At 55.4% G+C, this 15235-nt stretch overlaps 7 protein-coding genes across 7 annotated transcripts; 1 reads left to right on the top strand and 6 right to left on the bottom strand.

The window, feature by feature from the left end:
• Positions 1-95: 95 nt before the first annotated feature.
• On the top strand, positions 96-1568 carry VTN31DRAFT_1345 (uncharacterized protein; the record flags this gene model as incomplete). Its single annotated transcript, XM_069401392.1, has 1 exon — positions 96-1568. The coding sequence occupies one exon, from the start codon at positions 96-98 to the stop codon at positions 1566-1568; it is 1473 nt and encodes a 490-aa protein (XP_069264201.1).
• A 364-nt stretch (positions 1569-1932) lies between these two features.
• On the bottom strand, positions 1933-3449 carry VTN31DRAFT_1344 (uncharacterized protein; the record flags this gene model as incomplete). The annotated part of the gene is made up of 2 exons (XM_069401391.1): positions 1933-2974; positions 3025-3449. The coding sequence occupies 2 exons, from the start codon at positions 3447-3449 to the stop codon at positions 1933-1935; spliced, it is 1467 nt and encodes a 488-aa protein (XP_069264200.1).
• Positions 3450-4095: 646 nt separating this feature from the next.
• On the bottom strand, positions 4096-4706 carry VTN31DRAFT_1343 (uncharacterized protein; the record flags this gene model as incomplete). The annotated part of the gene is made up of 2 exons (XM_069401390.1): positions 4096-4360; positions 4486-4706. 2 exons carry the CDS (start codon positions 4704-4706, stop codon positions 4096-4098), a joined length of 486 nt encoding a protein of 161 aa, XP_069264199.1.
• Positions 4707-4742: 36 nt separating this feature from the next.
• On the bottom strand, positions 4743-7398 carry VTN31DRAFT_1342 (uncharacterized protein; the record flags this gene model as incomplete). The annotated part of the gene is made up of 3 exons (XM_069401389.1): positions 4743-6066; positions 6125-6964; positions 7049-7398. 3 exons carry the CDS (start codon positions 7396-7398, stop codon positions 4743-4745), a joined length of 2514 nt encoding a protein of 837 aa, XP_069264198.1.
• A 615-nt stretch (positions 7399-8013) lies between these two features.
• VTN31DRAFT_1341 (uncharacterized protein) lies at positions 8014-9423 on the bottom strand (the record flags this gene model as incomplete). The annotated part of the gene is made up of 1 exon (XM_069401388.1): positions 8014-9423. One exon carries the CDS (start codon positions 9421-9423, stop codon positions 8014-8016), a length of 1410 nt encoding a protein of 469 aa, XP_069264197.1.
• A 483-nt stretch (positions 9424-9906) lies between these two features.
• Positions 9907-11436, bottom strand: VTN31DRAFT_1340 (uncharacterized protein; the record flags this gene model as incomplete). The annotated part of the gene is made up of 1 exon (XM_069401387.1): positions 9907-11436. One exon carries the CDS (start codon positions 11434-11436, stop codon positions 9907-9909), a length of 1530 nt encoding a protein of 509 aa, XP_069264196.1.
• Positions 11437-11960: 524 nt separating this feature from the next.
• Positions 11961-12271, bottom strand: VTN31DRAFT_1339 (uncharacterized protein; the record flags this gene model as incomplete). The annotated part of the gene is made up of 2 exons (XM_069401385.1): positions 11961-11985; positions 12057-12271. 2 exons carry the CDS (start codon positions 12269-12271, stop codon positions 11961-11963), a joined length of 240 nt encoding a protein of 79 aa, XP_069264195.1.
• Positions 12272-15235: the final 2964 nt, after the last annotated feature.

Here is a 15235-nt window from a genome sequence, read left to right as displayed (position 1 = left end):
GCACAGCCAAAGGAAACCCGCGCAAAGTCGTTCGACGAGATAACATCGCCAACTCCTCGAACGAAGCCTCGGCACGAAGCCTTGTTTCACCGACGATGAACACCGAGAACAAAGACGCGTCGACGACACCGGCGCCGCACACGCCGAATCCGAATCAGGCGGCGCCTCCTCCGGCAATATCACCTCCCGTGCGGCCGGTGCCGGCGCCGCGGAACCGCGTGCTGCAGGAGGTGCAATCGCAATGGTACTTCACGGACGAGGAACTCACGCGCACACCGTCGCAACTGGACGGGATGAGCATGGAGGCGGAATTCACGGGGCGGAGCAAGGGGGTCAACTTCATCACGCAGGTGGGGATCATGCTGAAACTCCCGCAACTCACGCTCGCGACGGCGGCGGTCTACCTGCACCGATTCTTCGTGCGGCACAGCATGGTGGACAAGCCGCAGCGGCCGGGCCTGCATCCCTACCCGATCGCGGCCACCGCGCTGTTCCTCGCCAGCAAGATGGAGGAAAACAGTCGCAAGATGCGCGAGTTCGTCGTGGCGTGCTGCCGGGTTGCGCAGAAGAAGCCGGACCTGGTCGTGGACGAGCAGAGCAAGGAGTTTTGGAAGTGGCGCGACACGATCCTGCATCATGAGGATTTGCTGCTCGAGGCGCTCTGCTTCGATCTGCAGCTGGAGCAGCCGTATCGGATCCTCTACGAGTTTCTGTGCTTCTTCGGGGTGGCGGAGCAAAAACCGCTGCGGAATGCCTCGTGGGCGTTTGTCAATGATTCCTACTTTACGGTGCTGTGTCTCCAGTTCGAGCCTCGGATCATCGCGGCCGCCGCGCTGTATGCCGCGGCGAGACTCTGCGATGTGGCGTTTCCGGACGATGCCGCGGGGAGGCCCTGGTGGGCGCAGATCGACGTGGATCTGTTCCAGGTCCGCCGCGCGTGCAACCGCATGGTGCGGCTGTATGAGACCAATGCCGCCGCCCCGGTGCATCGCCAGTCGCATCCCTACCCGGTCGTTTTGCCCGTCGATGATCTCCATGAATCCACTCGGCTCGACCACGGCAGGAGTCCTCCTCCTCCCGCTGCCTCGGCTGTCAATGGCCGCAAGCGTTCCCTCGAGCCGGATCAACAACAGCAACCACCTTCCTCATCGCCGGGAGATTCGCAAAATCCACAATCTCCGAGCAAGCGACCTCGTACGACAAATTCACCGGACCGGTCGGCGGCGCTCAATGGCCATGATTCTTCTTCTTCACTTCCTCCTCGTCCTCCTCCTCCTACTTCTTCCTCCGCCCCTTCTAATACCTCTACTTCTCCTCCTCCTCCTCCTCCTCCTCCCCCGAGACCTTCCTCCCGAGTCCCCGCCGCTTACCGTCCTCCCGCGCGTCCTCCCCCTCCTCCGCCGCAGAATCAACCTCCCCCTTCATCTTCTTCTTCCGCTCAGTCGGCCGAGCAACGTCCACCCGGGTCATCATCCGCCGATGAAGCTCAACGGTCGTCGAACCCGAAACCTGAGCCTGAACCGCCCTCTTCAAGGGAGGACATTGAAGAAGGGGAGGTTGATGGGTGAATTGTATTAGCCAAATTTCAAAACGAATGGAATCAGTATTATTCTTCTACAATGAAAATCGAATGTGTATAATGTATCCATGCAAACTGATTAAAAAAATAGCTATAATATTCAAAAGCCACGAGGCGACTTCTCGTCCCTCGTCCTCGTCAGAGAACGGATCAATCCGCGAGATAATCGAGTTGATATAATACAAACAACACACAACTCCCCGCCCAAACATTTATCAATATCAGATGACATCAATCATCAAAGCACTCATAACCAATCCTGAATCCTTTGCCGTCCGTTTTCTTTTTTTTTTTTTTTTGTAAATCCATACAGTGTGAGAGGAGAGAATGATAAAAGAAGAAGGGGCATTAATTTATATATCCGCAAACATCTCATCGAGCTCATCAACCTCCACCGTCTCCGGATCCCGCAGGTCGCGCCACGACTCCATGACGTCGTTGTACTCGTCGTCGTCGTACGTGCGGATCCGCGTGACGGCGGGGGTTTTGGTCTTGATCGGGAAGCCAGCTCCCTCGACCATGTCGATGGAGCGCTTGCGGCTGGGTAATGTGGATGTGGATGGTGCATCCTCCACGGATGCCGGGGTTGCGCCGCGCGCGCTCTCCGCGATGTTTTGTTTGAGGGAGAGCAGGCCGTCGGCGACGTCGCCCGTGCTGGTCTGTCCTGTGGTCGCAGTCGTGCCGGACGACAGCGACGAGGAGACGGATGATAGGGACGGTGACGGGGATGTGCCGAAGAGGGCGGCGGCGGCGGCTTCGTCCGAGTCCGCCCCGCGCGCGGCCGACGATGCGCCCTGTGAGAAGTAATCCTCCCCCTCGCCCAGCGCCAGCGGCGAGTCTTCATCCATCGGCGAACCGCTGGTGAAACTGTCCGTCGCGTCCGCCGACCCGTCGTCGGACATGCCGATACCGGCGGAGCTGTTTCGACGGCTCGCCTTGTCTTCGGACGTGCGCTCGCGCACCGAGCTTGCGGTCTGAGTAAACTCCTTCTCGTCGCCTTCCAGGGGCGGCGACGCCGCTCGATGACTATGCGGCAACCGGTGCGTCCGGGCGTCGCCGAATGCGCCATCGCTTGAATCGCTCGCTCCTTGCCCGTTCAACTCGCCATCAAACTCTGACAGGTCGATCTCCGGACTCGGCGACCGTTCCCGCGCGTCCATCTCGTCGTCCTCGAACACCTCGCTGGCGGGAGTCGACGCGCCCGGGGTGGCGGCAGATGCGTCACTGAAGTTCTCCGGCAGTGGTTGATGCGGGTACGCGGTCAGGTAGTAAAACACCTTGCGCGGATGGACGTTGATCAGCGCTTTGCCGATGGGACACGGCGACAGCGCCGACCATGGGCGCTTCATGTAAGCGTTGAGTCGCGACGCGAGCAACGCGGCGGGATTCGCAGAGCTGTGCAATTAGTATCGCAGTTCGCAATACGAGTCCAATGGGGTGCTTACTTTGCGACAGTCTCATTCACTGTGGCTAATATGCTGGCCAGCTCCCGGACCAGATGCGGTCGATTGCCCGTCTTCTCCAGCTGCTCGATGGCCGAGACGACAATGTCATCGTCGATCCCGTCCGTGTCGATTTTGCGCGGGCCGGCGTCGCGATCGTCGTTGTCGGGCGACGGTGGCGGCGTCGGCTCATGCGCGGCGCGCGTGGCGGGTGATTGTTGCCCGTCCACCGGGAGTGGGTGTTTGGCGTCGAGGTCGGGTGGCGGCGACAATGAGTCGTGTGATCGCTTGACTTTCTTGGACGGTGGCGACTGGTCATCGGCAGGCTTGGATACGGAGGGCGATCGATGTGATGAGCGGGAGGTGGTGGGCAGGTTGATGCCCAGGGAGGGGAGAGAGAGCGACTTGCGACGGGTGTTGTAGGGCATCTTTCCGGGGTTATTTTTTTTTTCTTTTGCGGCGGAGGAGAGATACAAACACAATCACACAGGAGGAGAAGAGAATACAAATACACAGAAGAAAAACAACCAACGATACCCCAAAATTAACTATAAAAAAAAAAAAGCACAATGAATATGGAGGTGAATGCCCCGTGCAGGGATGAAGAGCAGAACAGAAAGGGGAGGACGGCGCGATCCAGGCAGAGGCGGGATTCTTTGAGGCACGAGAAATCCAAAGAACAAAAAATAATAACCTAGTTAATAATACGAGGTAGTTTTTAACCTCACAAATCAGCGTGCAGAATCCAAGCAAGATTCCAGTGATATTTGGCACCCGTCTGATTGGTTCTTGAGCCCTGGTTAATTTGAATCGAAGGTTGAGTGCCCGGAAAATCAGGAAATAAAAAAAAAAAAAAAAGTGGACACCGCAGCTAGTGCCGAGCCCCTGCCGATTAGAGCTCCTGATTGATCCGTCGACTTGCATCTCAGATCGTACTGTAACCTAACAATCTCAATTCATGCAAACAGATGATGCATCAACAAAGCACTCTACCAGTATAAGACGAAGTGATGATGCGTCAATTCTCTTGTTTGATCTACTCGTACGGCGTACTTATATGGAGTTGTTAGTTATTCATAGACAATGGAATGGATGGTTACATAAGCCAGCGGCAAGAGCTCGGCCGAGCTCCTTCCTGGAATAAGTTATCGCCATCTCCGAGGCAACAACGCTCGGAAGGAAGTGCGCACTGCTTACTGTATACGCAGGAGTCGCCCACAGTGGAGGCCTTCCACCAATCAGAGACTCTGAGAGGGGTGCCGCAGTGGAGAGCCGCGCTAAGCCTGATCGGGTATAACCAGTTTCCCGGGTCAGAGTGGGCGCGGGCAGTGCCTGAACTCTGAAGAGCGGTCAGCGATGAGCCTGCAGGCGGAGAGAGAGAGGGGAAGACGACTAGTTGATGGAGGAGTAGATAGATAGGACTGGTTGATGAGAGCATGATTTGGAGCAAGATGAAAAACCCACCTTCTGGCCTGTCTCAGAGTGATGAGAGCAAGGGGCCGGCCCAGATATCCCACTTCCGCACCCGATTGGCCCATTGCCCTTTCAACAAAACCGGTTGAGGCGTTGAGCGAGCCGCCCTCGCATCGTATGATTAGGATTTGGCTGTTCCTCCCATCGATCAAGAGACGAGGCCTTTCTTTGTCGGTCTTGCCGCCTCCCCGCGTCGACGTCATCCCTACCATGCTCCAGCTGCGCAGAAATAGTATCTACGGTGAAGATCAAGTTGGACCGCCCAGATCGACTGGCATAGTCGAGCTCATCAATCCACTCGTCGGATCAAACGGAAACTGAACGGCCGGATTCGCCGGTGCCGGACTGCCGCGGGGCGGAAGCGAGAACGAGTACGGCAACTCGCCCACGCCGTGATGATCGGCCAGGCTCGTGGCAAGATCGTTCAGCAGCGTCTCCGTCGGCACCGGCACGATGCCCATGGCGGCATTCCAGTCGTATGACTCGGCCGCGTTAGGGAGAGACGCGGGGGGAACCATTGTCGCGGAAGGATGGGCCTCATCATGGATACCGGGTAGAGTAGGCATGTCGCCAACATCCAGGTTCAACCCCTTCGCAAGGCGCCGCAGGCACGTGTCGCACAGTTGCCACGCGCGATGGGACGCCACGCTGTAGGCGGACATGGCGTGCAGCCACCGGATGGCCTTCTTCGCGGACTGCAATGTATGGGGCTGATCCGGCGGCGCATGCACGTTGCCAAACGACAGCTCCAGCAGGAGCACCGTAGTCGCCTGCATCATGTAGTGTAGGATGCACCACCACGGCGACAGCTGGTACAGCTGCAGCGGATCCGGCACGTCGGGAATCAGATCGAGCATGCGCGAGGCAGACTCGAGCGTCAGCATCGCCAGCCGGTGGCTGAACGTGGACACGTCCCGCGACTCCTCCCGCAGGCAGAGGTACGGCCGTCCCAGGGTGATGCGAGCGCTGTAGTACTGAAACGCAAGCCCCAACTTTGCGCGCACCCGCTCCGGCGGCGCGTCGCTCTCCCTGTGCAGGAAGTTGAGGGAGTCGGGCAGCTGCGCGGACCACTGGTCCATGCGCGCCTTGAGCTCGTCGATGCGCCTGTCAATGTCGGCGCGTGGCATGCGCACGGCATCCGCGGTATACACCTTGGTGATGACCTCCTGCGTGATGACCGCCAGGTCGACGGACATGAGATGCAGCAGCCCCAGGTTGAATGGCATGCCCTTGAGCCACGAAGACCGGTCGCCGGAAGAGACAGACGAGCTGGCCATGACGCGGTCGATGTGGTCCTCGCGTTGCGACTGACTGCTCATAAGCTGCTCAACAGCGGGCTCCGAGTAGCGTTCCTCTTCGTACGGAATCGGCATGGGAGCCGCGGCGATGCCATTCGCGACGTGGGAGGCCCGACCGGTCATGGCTTCGAGAAGATGCTCAAGGGTGTACAGTGACCACCACACCCGATATCGTGACTCTTTCACGGCGACCGGTGTCGTCTCGCTCGTGTTTTTGAGGTTGAAGCCGAGGGTAATGGACGACCGCATTGCCAGACTCGACAGCCGCCATGCTCTTGACATTGTCAGCATTGCGGGCAAATAAATAACCTAGTACCCACTCACCAACATACCTGTTGACCTGATCGGAAGCGAGAAGATAAAACGCAACCAAACCCTCCAGCTGCACCTGCTGCAGGTCCGGGTGCCTAAACAAGACATCGGCATCCAAGCTGAGATGCCGCGCGCGGGCAAAGTATACCAGATGGTCATTAGGATCCTCGCTCCTCCACGGCGCCTGGACAAGATACGCATGCCTCGCGGCAATGGCAAAGACCATGTTCAGAATCGCCAACCACGTATGTCCTCCCGGATGAACCGCGCCGCCGCTCTCCCACAGCTGGCGGAACTGCGCCGTGAACAGCGGCCGGCTCAGGATGGGGAAGAACGGGTGCACCGTCGCCAGATAATCGTCAAGCAGTCGCTCAGCGTGCTCTCGGGCGGGCAGCTGCGAGGCATCCACGACGGGGTCCAGACCACCCGACACATCGTGGTCATCCAGATGATAGTTGGACGCCGTGACCGAGTCGTCATCGGTATCCTCCTCCACATCCTCCCCATCAGACCGCTGCCTCGCCTCGCGTCGCACCCGCTGCAGCCAACTGATTTCCGAATTCTTCCCGATAAACCCCGTCGCACGCGCATGCTCTCCCCGATCCAGATCCTCCTCGACACGGTCCCCGGCATGCAGCGCCTGCCCCGTCGATGTTGACGACGGCGATGCTGCTGCTGCCGCTGCCGCCTCCGTAAAATCCGGCGGCGGCGGCGTCGTTGGCGCTGACTCTGCTGCATACCTCACCAGCGCAGACCCGATCCGCGCCGCTAGCCTCTCGTCGAAATCCCCGATGGAACCCCTTATGTCCCGAAGCAGCGCCTCGTAATCCGCTGCCTTGGCCGAGAGGGCCTCTACCGACCTATTATTCTCTCCAACAACAATCAGCCACCCCCCAAATCCCCCCCGGAACACATTCAACGACAGGGAGTATCAAGGAACCGACCGTCTCATATCCTCCTCCACATCTCCGCCCCCGCCCGGGTAAGGCTCATACCGACACTCAACTCCAAGCTCCCGACATTGCCGGCACTCGGGCACCTCGCCGGAGCACTTTGTTTTGCGCTGGCGGCATGATGCACATGCACGGGCGACGCGCCGGCCGGCTCGTCCGGGGCGGCGGCCGCGGTGCTGGCGAGGGATGGCGACTTTGGCGGGAGTAGAACTGGTGCTAGTACTTGCCGCGGATGAGGTACTCCTGCTCGTGCTCCCACCATCCTCGCCGATCTCGACAAGGGCCGGTGCGAGGTTGGCTTGATAATGGGAGGGTTGTTGCGGTTCGGCGGGTTGTTCCATGAAAGTACCTTGGCTACTTGGGTTACTTATCCATTAATCTCAATCCATGTACAGGTACAGTTCTAGGTAAGGTGTGATCTCTCGAGTAAGTACTACTTGGCCAGTGGCAACTCATGTGGTAAATGACTCATGAGTCGTGGAGTGGAATTCCGGAGTAGGGAGCCGCTGTCAGCTTCTCTTCCTACAAAATACTTTGCAATTGATAGCTGTCCTTGGGTTGGTGAGTTGAATAGATATAGGTACTCGATATGTTTACTGTCGATCAGATCAGACCTAAGGATTGATCGACAATCCTATATGGAGTTTTGCAGATCATCCGCATACATGGTTTGTCTGCAGCAAATCGATCCATTCACTGCCCTGGCAGCTCATATGAGCACGTGACAATTCATGCATTCATTCTGCAATAAGTACAGAGAGTACATGCTAGAGACATGTTCATATGGCAGAAATTCAACAATAAACCATCATTCAATCTTCAAACTGAACCACCCAATCCATACATGTATCGGTTCGATATAAAAAGTACACCCCGCAAAACGCCTCGCTATGTAGAGTCATAGATGGTCAGAAAAGATGAAAAAAAATCAGACCGACCACAATGGCAAATATGTATCACTCCTCCTCGCTAACTTCACTCTCCTCACTCTCATCAACACGATACTGCTGCTGGAGTTGTTGCTGTTGTTGTTGTTGTTGCTTCGCCTCCTCCTCAAACGCAGCCTCCATTTCCGCAGCAAGCGGGTCAAATTCGTCGTCCTCGTCTGGATTATTATTATTATTATCCGGGGCATTTGTCTGCGGCTCTGGTGATTTTGCGGCGGGCGAAGGGAGCCGGAAGTCTTCAATCTCTTCCTCTTCCTCCTCCTCCTCCTCCCCTTCTTCATTGTCATCATCATCGTCCGCTTCATTCGCAGAGGTGTTATTCGATGAAGAAAAATGTGCTGGGTTGATCTTAAACGCCGGCCGGCTGGGAGGCGGAGAGCCCATGTCGATAATCAGATCGCCGTCCACGATGATGTTGCTCGACGAGCCGGCGGGTGATGGAGCAGCAGCCTCCTTCTTCTGCGTCTTCTTGCTGGACTCGCGGTCCACCGAGGAGTCAGACTCGTGATCTTCCCGAGCCGCGGATTTCTTCGACGGCGGCGGTGGTTTGGCGTCAATCTTCGGCTGAGCCTGTTTCTTCGGTCGAGGAGCGGCAGCATCGCTTTGTGATAGTTTATTCGGCTTGGGCTGCTTCGGTTTGGGCTTCGCGGATGGAGCTGTGGCTGCCGCTGGGGCTGATCGCGGCGGTAAATTCGGAGTATTGACTCTACTCGTAGCACTGACATTATGCGGATCGGGTGTGGTGGAGGCCGACACCGACAGCCCCGTGCTCTTCTTCTTCTCCTTCTCACCATCCTGCTTCGCGAGAAAATGTCGAAAATCATACGGATTATCCGGATCCGCCGCCTCTGGCGTAAAGTCATCGTCCTCGTTATTGTTGTCTTCTTCACCGGCACTGAAGAGATCATCGCCGCCACCGCCGCCGCCATCGGCCACAGTTCGCAGCTGCTCGTACTGCTCAATCACATGCTTGCTCTGCCCGGGCGCCGACCGCAGATTGAAATGCAGATTCGTACTGACGGGTTCCAGGACAAAGGCCTTGCGGGCCGGGTCGAAGATGAGCACGAGGTTCTGCGTCTCGGACAGGGGTTCCGGTAATGAGGGGTCGACGCTGCCGGTGTATTTGTACTCGAGGGGAGCGCTCGTATGTTCGGCATTGCCGGTGATTGTCAAGTCGTACATCACATCCGATGACGATGAAGATGATGATGATGATGCGGAGGAAGCCGGTGTGATGACGGCCCGTTGCTGGGGAAGTGTAGACTTGCTCTTGTGGTTGTACGTAACGCTGATGAGCTGGTAGTCATCCTTGCTCGATTTCCCGGCCAGCTTCTCGCCCAGAAGAATGGGATACTCAGCCTGCTTTGTCAGGTCCACGTAGAGCCCAGCCGTGCTGGGAGGCGGAGCGAGCGTCGCCATGGTCGTCGGACTCGATGATGATGATGATGATGATGATGGTGGTAGGCGGTGGTGGGAGAGTGCGAGAGAGACAGATCGACTGATAGACACATGTATAAAGATAATTTTAGGAAGTAGTCAGTATTCAAATCTGAGTCTTACTTCAGCTGAGTTTACAGATGCTTCATGGTCCTCTCTTTCTCTCTCTCTCTCCATCCATCGTATCGTCAGGCTTATTAAGAGATGCCATGCCATTATTATTTTCTCCGCGGTACGGGCGCCTCCGAGAGACTAACCTTATTGGGCCTAGTCTTCCTACTGCATTCTACACGTTGATTGGCTGAGGGATCCCAAATGCGGAGGATATCTTTATTTTCCTCAGCGACTCTCTGGGAAATAAAGAACGAAGGGAACAATAAGAGTCGGTGGCACAATGATACCAATTCATTATTCATTTTTGTAACATATTATGATTCAGCCTGAGGTATATGATCATTTCCCGGTTCATTGCGGTGATGGTGTGTCCGACGAGCGCCCTTTGCCTCCGGTTGGAGTAGTACTACTGCTCGTCAACTGCTCCAACCGCCCGGCCAGGGCGCGGTGCTTCGCCATCACCTGCTCCCACTCGCGCGGCTGCTCTGACCCCGTGTCGTCATCCATCCCTTCGAGCTCGGTCAGGATCATGCCAAAGTCGCCGCCCAGCCGGCCCAAGCTGGCCGCGCAGTAGAGCACCTGCGTCAGGAGGCTCTCCCGCGCACTGCGGTCCCGGACATTCGGCAGATACGTGCGCAGCGTATCGGTCAGCAGCCGGGCAAGATGCATGGGGAACGTGGCGATGGCCGGCGGGAGGGCCTGGAGCGGGTCATGATTCGCAGTCCTCGCCGTGGGCTTCGAAAAAGTAGTGGTCGAAAGCGACGGTTGTGTGCGAAATCCTTCCAGCCCCGGCAAGAAGCCGTCGCCAGGATGCTCCGGCGCAAAGATGTTCTTGTAGAGCGACACGATCGCGAAGCTCTGCTCGCGGTAGATTTCAATGTATCGTTTGAGGAACCGCTCCGTTTGGTGGCCGTCGGACCATTTGGTACTGGCCGATGACGACTCCTGTTGCCTGCTGGGACTATTCGACGCCGCCAGCCGGCGCTGCGTCTCCTGATCGGCCAGCTCACGCAGTGGATCCAGCGCCTCGAGCATCGACACGAGGTTCGCGAGACGGCAGATCAGAAACAGCGCGCCAAAGGCGCCCTCGCTTGCCGTCGTCGAACTCCCCGTGGTACTGGCACTACTGCTGCGCGGGTGTTCCAACTCCGGCGCCACGCGGCGGAGCCAGCCCACCGTGCGCATCGCCGCCGCCAGCCGGATATTCTGCGTCCGCAGAGCGGCGATCAAGTTCGTCGTCATGTCCTTCATGGCGGCCTCCGCCTGGGCCACGATATCCTTGACAAGCGGCGAGTCCGGATACAGGGCATGCAGACGCTTGATGTGCGAGTAGAGGTCTAATGCAGAGGAGTAATTACTCGCCGTTGAGACCCCTGCAGCACCACCCGTAGTCGGGGTAGAGGAAGAAGAAGAAGTAGACGACACCGCCGTCGCCAACAACGCAGGTAATTCTAAGACATCCGAAATCCGATCGACATTTCGCAATAACTGCATCGCTTTTTTCCTGCGATCGAGGATCGGGTTCTCGCCCGTGCGGCTATACGTCGTCGAGAAACGAACGGTCTCATCGTCAAGCCGCGGGATGGCATCCTGGAGCTTGTGCACCTCGCGCGACACCGCCGGCAGCGAATTTTGTAACGTGGAGAGGTGATCCGCGGAGGTGATGAAGGCCCGATGCGAGCGGTTCGCAAGGGCTTGCAGCGAGAGCAAAGTCGAGTGTGCGGACTGCGCGACGGATTGCGGCTCGGTGGTTTTCAGCGAGTCCAGCGAGAGGGTCGTCAGGCGTGTCAAGTATTTTGCCGTGGTCGGATCGCTGGCCGATGACGCTGGGGCCTGGTCGCCCAGGTGCGGACGGAGGAGGTCGAGAAGGGCGTCGGACATGGTTTGGATGGATTAGGATCCATCGCTTGTCCAAGGGGTCGGTCATTGAAGTGGTTGTCTTTGGTTGATCCATGCAAAAGGTCCAGGGACCAGCCACATCTAGGCCTACACCACGACGTGGTCATGACTGCACACATATAACTTGCTCGCCCAAATAGAAAAAAGATACGATGATATTCTATACACAATACGCTATTTGTGAATGAACAAGTCATCCTGGATAAACCAGTTGGTAGCATTGACTGATCTACTTGCAGGAAATCATCAATGCTATCGATCGACATGCATAGATTGACATTTTTTTGATGATTTTATGTGTCCGCTCATGAAAAGCCAGTGTTCGACTGTGCTTGAAGGCGACAAATCTCAAATGACCAACTCGACAGATGAATCGAGCGAAAAAAAAAAAAAAAAAAAAAAAAAAAAAAAAAAAAAAAAAAAAAAACCCCAAAAGAACTCCAACAGCGCCGATCTAACCAGTCATGCAAATCACATTTGTAGTATCCATCCATCACATCATCCAATCATCGCGCCTCAAACTGAACCATCCTGAACAACCCAGTCAGCCTCCATTCCTCCCATTCGTTCGGACCACGATCAAGGGAAGAAAAAAGACAAACCTCTTCGTCCTCTCCTTGTACAACACCCGATGCCCACACTCCTTGCACCGGATCTGATCGCCGCGCTTCAGCGTGACATGCGAGTTGCAGTCGCCGCAGATATAGGTCGTTGCGGGGGCGCCCGCGTCGAGGGATCCAGAACCACCGGCGGCGGTGTTGAAGACGCTTTGGCCGCCGGCACCGAGGGAAGGAACCTGGTACGCTTCGCGGGACATTTCTGCCGTCTGTCCTTGGATCACGCTGCTCGAGGGAGGTACTCCTTTTCGGTTTCTTGAGGTTCAGTTCTGGCTAGATGGATGGATGGAAGACGACGGATGAGCTTGAACTGGCTTGGGAGATTTTCCGAACTCTGAGGCCAAAACTAGAAACTTCTCAGGTCCTGTTCATTCACCGCCTTCTGTTTTTGTTTGTAGGGATCTCGCTAGCTGTTTTTGGTTAGGCCGATTCTTGGATCGAATTATTAGGTTACGTGTGTTGTCTGCCAATCAACAGCAGGGAACTTGTCAAAGCTCAGTCGTCTCACGAGTCATGTGACATGACACGCTAAGCCAATTTAGGAAATTGACTCAGCTTTTTCGTCCGAGGGCAAATTGTTCCTTTAAGTACTCCGTTACGGAGTACGAGTACTCCTAGGGCCATCGCGGAAGAACCCCCCCAGAACGTCAAGTCAGCATACTTGCTGCCACCTCAACAACACAATCGAAGAACATGAACAATAACAGTCCTGCGGCTGGCCAAAGGGGCAGGGAAGAAGAATAATTCAATGGCCCCTATTTCTTTGAATCCAGAGGTTGTACATGCGAATGGGCGCGTGTCCTCCAAAGTTCGCTGCGTTCCGGCCATCAAAATAAAGCAAGCCCAAGAGACCATCAACTCTTCAATGCGAAGAGATCAGCATGCTCAGATGGTGGCAATTGACGAGGCCATTTCAACCCTGTATGGTTATAGTCCGAAACCAGGTCAGCGTGAAGCGCTGCATCACCTGATCTACCTGCGTAAGGATTCTCGTCCTGATAGCAGGTACCGGGTATGGCAGAAGTGTGATGTTCCAGGCTGTTTCCATGCTTCTCCGGAATCTGTTCCCATTGTTCTCTTACCGCTTAACCAGATGGCAAAGAACAGTCAGACTACATACGGCGAATAGGCGGCAACCCCTGTTTTCTGAATAGTGACACGATCGCCCCTTTTCGCATGTTCTGATTAGTCCGGAGCTTGCCATTGGCAACGAAGATTTTCGCTGTGTGGTTTCGGAGCCGTCATTTAATCAGAAAGTGATCAATGGACATCCGTTGTACTTCGACGTCAGGTTCGAAATTGATACCGGTCCTGAACGAATTGACGGTCTTGGAACCCACTGTTGCCGAACACGCAAGCCAGGGTATCTGGCTACCCAATCAATCCCGCAGCACATTCAGACGAGAAATATGCAGGTCGAAAATGTTCACCCCAATTGTGAACCAGGTGCGCCTCGTCTACAACAACCAAGACCACTTTCTGATTTAAATGACGGCCCGAAACCACACGGCGAAAATCTTCGTTGCCAATGGCAAGCTCCGGACTAATCAGAACATGCGAAAAGGGGCGATCGTGTCACTATTCAGAAAACAGGGGTTGCCGCCTATTCGCCGTATGTAGTCTGACTGTTCTTTGCCATCTGGTTAAGCGGTAAGAGAACAATGGGAACAGATTCCGGAGAAGCATGGAAACAGCCTGGAACATCACACTTCTGCCATACCCGGTACCTGCTATCAGGACGAGAATCCTTACGCAGGTAGATCAGGTGATGCAGCGCTTCACGCTGACCTGGTTTCGGACTATAACCATACAGGGTTGAAATGGCCTCGTCAATTGCCACCATCTGAGCATGCTGATCTCTTCGCATTGAAGAGTTGATGGTCTCTTGGGCTTGCTTTATTTTGATGGCCGGAACGCAGCGAACTTTGGAGGACACGCGCCCATTCGCATGTACAACGGGTGGGGGGGGGGGGTTTGGGCCGAAAGGAGAAGCTCGCAAATGGCACACTCGCAAAACGCCGTTTCCAGTTGCCGTGCAAAGACGCTTGAAAACAACAGCAGAAAGATGACAGCGGCAGAAAAGGCGACGGCACGACGCAGGACGAAATGCAATCACCTCAGGGAGAGGCAAACAACGCGGATTCGCGAATGGACCAGAGGCAAAAGCAAAAGAAAGGAAGGGGAGGCGAATGACGACACCACAACCACTCCGAAACAACGACGCTTAATCAAAAGCTCGCTGACGAGAATGGAGTTTCAGACGAAGCGAGTCGACTGAAGTGGTGGGTGTGGCAGGAGAGAAAAGGAGAAGAGCGAGATGGACGAGAAGAGGAAAACGGTTGATCCAGGCTTATGTCAGCAGGGTTTTGCGTTGAGGTTGGGTCTTGGTTGGTGTGTGGGCGTCAAACTTTGCTAGGTCACCGTCACGATCTACGAGGTATGCATCCGTAATACTTTTATGATATTTTCTTGCCATTTTCCCTATGTTATTTTGGCATGTCTTTTGTTCGTCAATGATTCACTATCTAAGCCATGGATTGCTGCATCTTGCTTGTTCTGTATTCTACTATTTTGAACAATCACCCTTTCGCCGCAAAGAAAAAAAAAAAAGGCAAGGAAAAAAAGGGAAGAAAAAAGTCAAAAAAGTCAGGAGAACAATCTAAACCAGAACAGGTCAGGCGCGGAACCTTGTCCAGCCAGTTGACATCCGACCTGAAGCCATCAAATGATCAAAATTCATCAATCCTCGGGTTCAACTGACGCTAGTCGTGGACGGGTCCAGGACTTGGCTGCTTTCTGAAGCAGTCAAGCCCTGCCTCACTCACTGAATAATACTGAAATTTGCTGGGGGTTGGCCGGGCAGCGTTCGGAGAGCCACGGAAAAGGCACGCACGTTTTTTACTGGTTGGTGTGGCCTGGGGCTTGAAACGACGTATCCTCCATAGTTCATGAACAGCGGGCAGAAGCACAAAGACGAAATATCCTAGGTAGGTAGGTAGCTAAGGGTAAGTGGCAACATAGGTACTCTGGCGTGGTTGCAGTCGGCGCTCGCCGCTCAGATAGGCTTTCGTTGCACAAACACAGAAGTCCGGCTTCGGTACGATCGTAGTTGAGTCATCCGAAAATGCAGGGCTAGGCCTTTTGTCTTGTAGTACTGTATGGAG

Source organism: Thermomyces dupontii (assembly GCF_041956625.1).
Source record: "Thermomyces dupontii strain NRRL 2155 unplaced genomic scaffold VTN31scaffold_1, whole genome shotgun sequence".
NCBI classification, from domain to species: Eukaryota; Fungi; Ascomycota; class Eurotiomycetes; order Eurotiales; family Trichocomaceae; genus Thermomyces; species Thermomyces dupontii.
Note: the sequence above shows the minus strand (reverse complement) of the source record. Positions and strands in the feature narration are given on the sequence as shown.